Here is a 2,746-nt window from a genome sequence, read left to right on the forward strand (position 1 = left end):
CGGCTGTGGTTGTTGTAGACCATTTAGATAAAAACAACGCCTGCTTACTTCCTGCTTCATGCTACAGTCTAATGCTTCCATATCCTGCTTCATGCTACATTCTAATGCTTCCATATCCTCCTTCATGCTACAGTCTAATGCTTCCATATCCTGCTTCATGCTACAGTCTAATGCTTCCATATCCTCCTTCATGCTACAGTCTAATGCTTCCATATCCTGCTTCATGCTACAGTCTAATGCTTCCATATCCTGCTTCATGCTACAGTCTAATGCTTCCATATCCTGCTTCATGCTACAGTCTAATGCTTCCATATCCTGCTTCATGCTACAGTCTAATGCTTCCATATCCTGCTTCATGCTACAGTCTAATGCTTCCATATCCTGCTTCATGCTACAGTCTAATGCTTCCATATCCTGCTTCATGCTACAGTCTAATGCTTCCATATCCTGCTTCATGCTACAGTCTAATGCTTCCATATACTGCTTCATGCTACAGTCTAATGCTTCCATATCCTGCTTCATGCTACAGTCTAATGCTTCCACATCTGGAGAACCTGGGTCTCTTTTTCTTTCAAAACACCCTCTCATTCCCTTCTCCTCTCCTGTTCTCTTTCCCTCCTTCTTCCCTTCCCTCCTTCCCTCCTCCCCTCCTTCTCTCTCCTCCTGCAGATGTTGGTGAAGCAGAAAGAGGCTAACAGACAGAGTATGATCCTGCTGCAGAACGCTGACCCCAGCCTGCAGCTGATCAAGGCTCTGGAGGATGTGGCTAATGTTACCAAGACTCTGGAGCAGGAGAGACTGCTGCATCACCAGAAGGTAGGTATGTCTGAGACTGTCTGTTTAGTGTGCGGCAGAGCTTCGTTCCATCCTTGGCAAGGGAGAGGAGACGGTGTGTTGTCAGTGGAACAAGGAGGATACAACAGAAGAGCCTCAGTGAAATCAATACAGGTTTAATCACAAGGCTCAAGTCTTCTCTTACACAGCACTTCAAAATGTTCTTGGTGAAAATGCCAGGTGTTGTAGAGTGAACGTTAACACACACTCCTATATGGTCTCAACTTGTGGTGCTTAGAATGAACAACTCTGAAGGTCTTCAGAGACCAAAACGAAAGTTTCAACAAGTCAAAAAAAAAAAAAAAAAAGCAGAATTGCTTCATCTTGATCACATAATGTGTGGTTATTTGGGGTGCAAAATGATTTGTAGATCGCGATTAGCAGTCCAACTAAAATATAGTCAATCTGGATCTCATTCATATCCATGTAGGTGAAGGCTCTGGAGGCTGAGCTACAGGAGTACTCTCTGAAACAGCAGATAGCAGAGCTGCAGAGCCAGCTGGAACTGATGGAGGAGGGAGAAGAGAGAGACAGAGGGATGTCTGCAGGAAGTAGAGAAGAAGAACCGTGACCTAGAGAAAAGAGGTGAGGAAGTTACCCACAGATTGGATTCCTACAGCTTTGTGAAGGAATACGTCTCCAGCAGTACCAGTAGAATAGATAGTTGTCCATCTTCTCATGTTAAAAGACTGGTGACCCAGGCTTCATCTAACACATCTGTCTTTAATATCTTTAGTGCAAGAGCTGCTGCAGGTCCAGAAGAGCACTGAGCCCTCACCAGGCCCTGTACCAGGGATCGCCCCAACCCCGCCCCCTGTACCCCAGCCCCTCCACCCCCACCACCACCCCTCCTCCTCCACCCCCTCCTCCATCACGATGCAACCCCTCAGGTAAGACAATAGTCTGTTAATATGTTGTGTACAGGCTTGCATGGAGAAATGAATGCTCTAACCACCGATCTGTCTAATCATACTTTAATGTACACTCTTCATTCAATAGCTCACTGATTGCAATCATGAGGAAATCATCCAAGAGTTCAAAGGGGGATCCCCAAAGTTACAGCAAGCTCCTGGTACATTTGAAATCACTTAGAATCAAATCTACACCTGTCAGAATAATAATATAGAATTTCAAGAATATGATTGAAATAAATCCTTCATAATTGAGTAATTTCTTATTTTAAAATCACACATCTTTACAATATTGTCCATGTAACCCTCTGTCTCTCTCCTTGTCCTGTAGAAGGAGGTGCAGAAGGAGGTGCAGAAGGAGGTGCAGATAACGTCAAAGTGAAGGCAGTCAATGAGATGATGGAGAGGATTAAACATGGAGTGGTTCTGAGGCCTGTCAAGGGAGGAGACACTAAGGTGGAGAGGTCAACACTTCATGTTTTGTTTAAATAATTGTCTTGGAAAATTGTGGAAATATAGACTCTACTTAATGTTGTCAAATTGTGGAAATATAGACTCTACTTAATGTTGTCAAATTGTGGAAATATAGACTCTACTTAATGTTGTCAAATTGTGGAAATATAGACTCTACTTAATGTTCTCAAACTGTGGAAATATAGACTCTACTTAATGTTGTCAAACTGATTACTCCCTTATTTTTCCATCCATGTCATGTTTTCTAATCAACTGACTGTCTCCCCAAAGAGAGGGGTCGTAAAAGTGAGTATATTGACTTTTACATCAATTTTGTGACGGTGAAGTCTCTCGGGATCCTGAAATCTCCCCCCAATAACAACATGCTAAACCCCATATCACAGGGATAATCCACATCATATGGTACTCGAGTGAAATGGATTATAGCAGCTCTGTTATTAATCTCTCACTAAAACCAGTCTTCGGTTTGGCTTTTGGAATGGGCTCTTTCTCTTTGTGTAACATTGTCCATGGACTACCTCACAGTG

The 2,746-nt window shown here is 43.1% G+C and overlaps 1 protein-coding gene across 1 annotated transcript; it reads left to right on the plus strand.

Moving 5' to 3' along the window:
- Positions 1 to 669: 669 nt before the first annotated feature.
- On the plus strand, positions 670 to 1,684 carry LOC127926296 (shootin-1-like; the record flags this gene model as incomplete). Its single annotated transcript, XM_052511697.1, has 3 exons — positions 670 to 816; positions 1,265 to 1,419; positions 1,571 to 1,684. Coding segments are annotated over 2 exons (288 nt in total), but the record flags the coding sequence as incomplete, so codon positions are not given.
- Between the last annotated feature and the right edge of the window lie 1,062 nt (positions 1,685 to 2,746).

This window comes from Oncorhynchus keta, unplaced genomic scaffold, assembly GCF_023373465.1.
Source record: "Oncorhynchus keta strain PuntledgeMale-10-30-2019 unplaced genomic scaffold, Oket_V2 Un_contig_7345_pilon_pilon, whole genome shotgun sequence".
NCBI classification, from domain to species: Eukaryota; Metazoa; Chordata; class Actinopteri; order Salmoniformes; family Salmonidae; genus Oncorhynchus; species Oncorhynchus keta.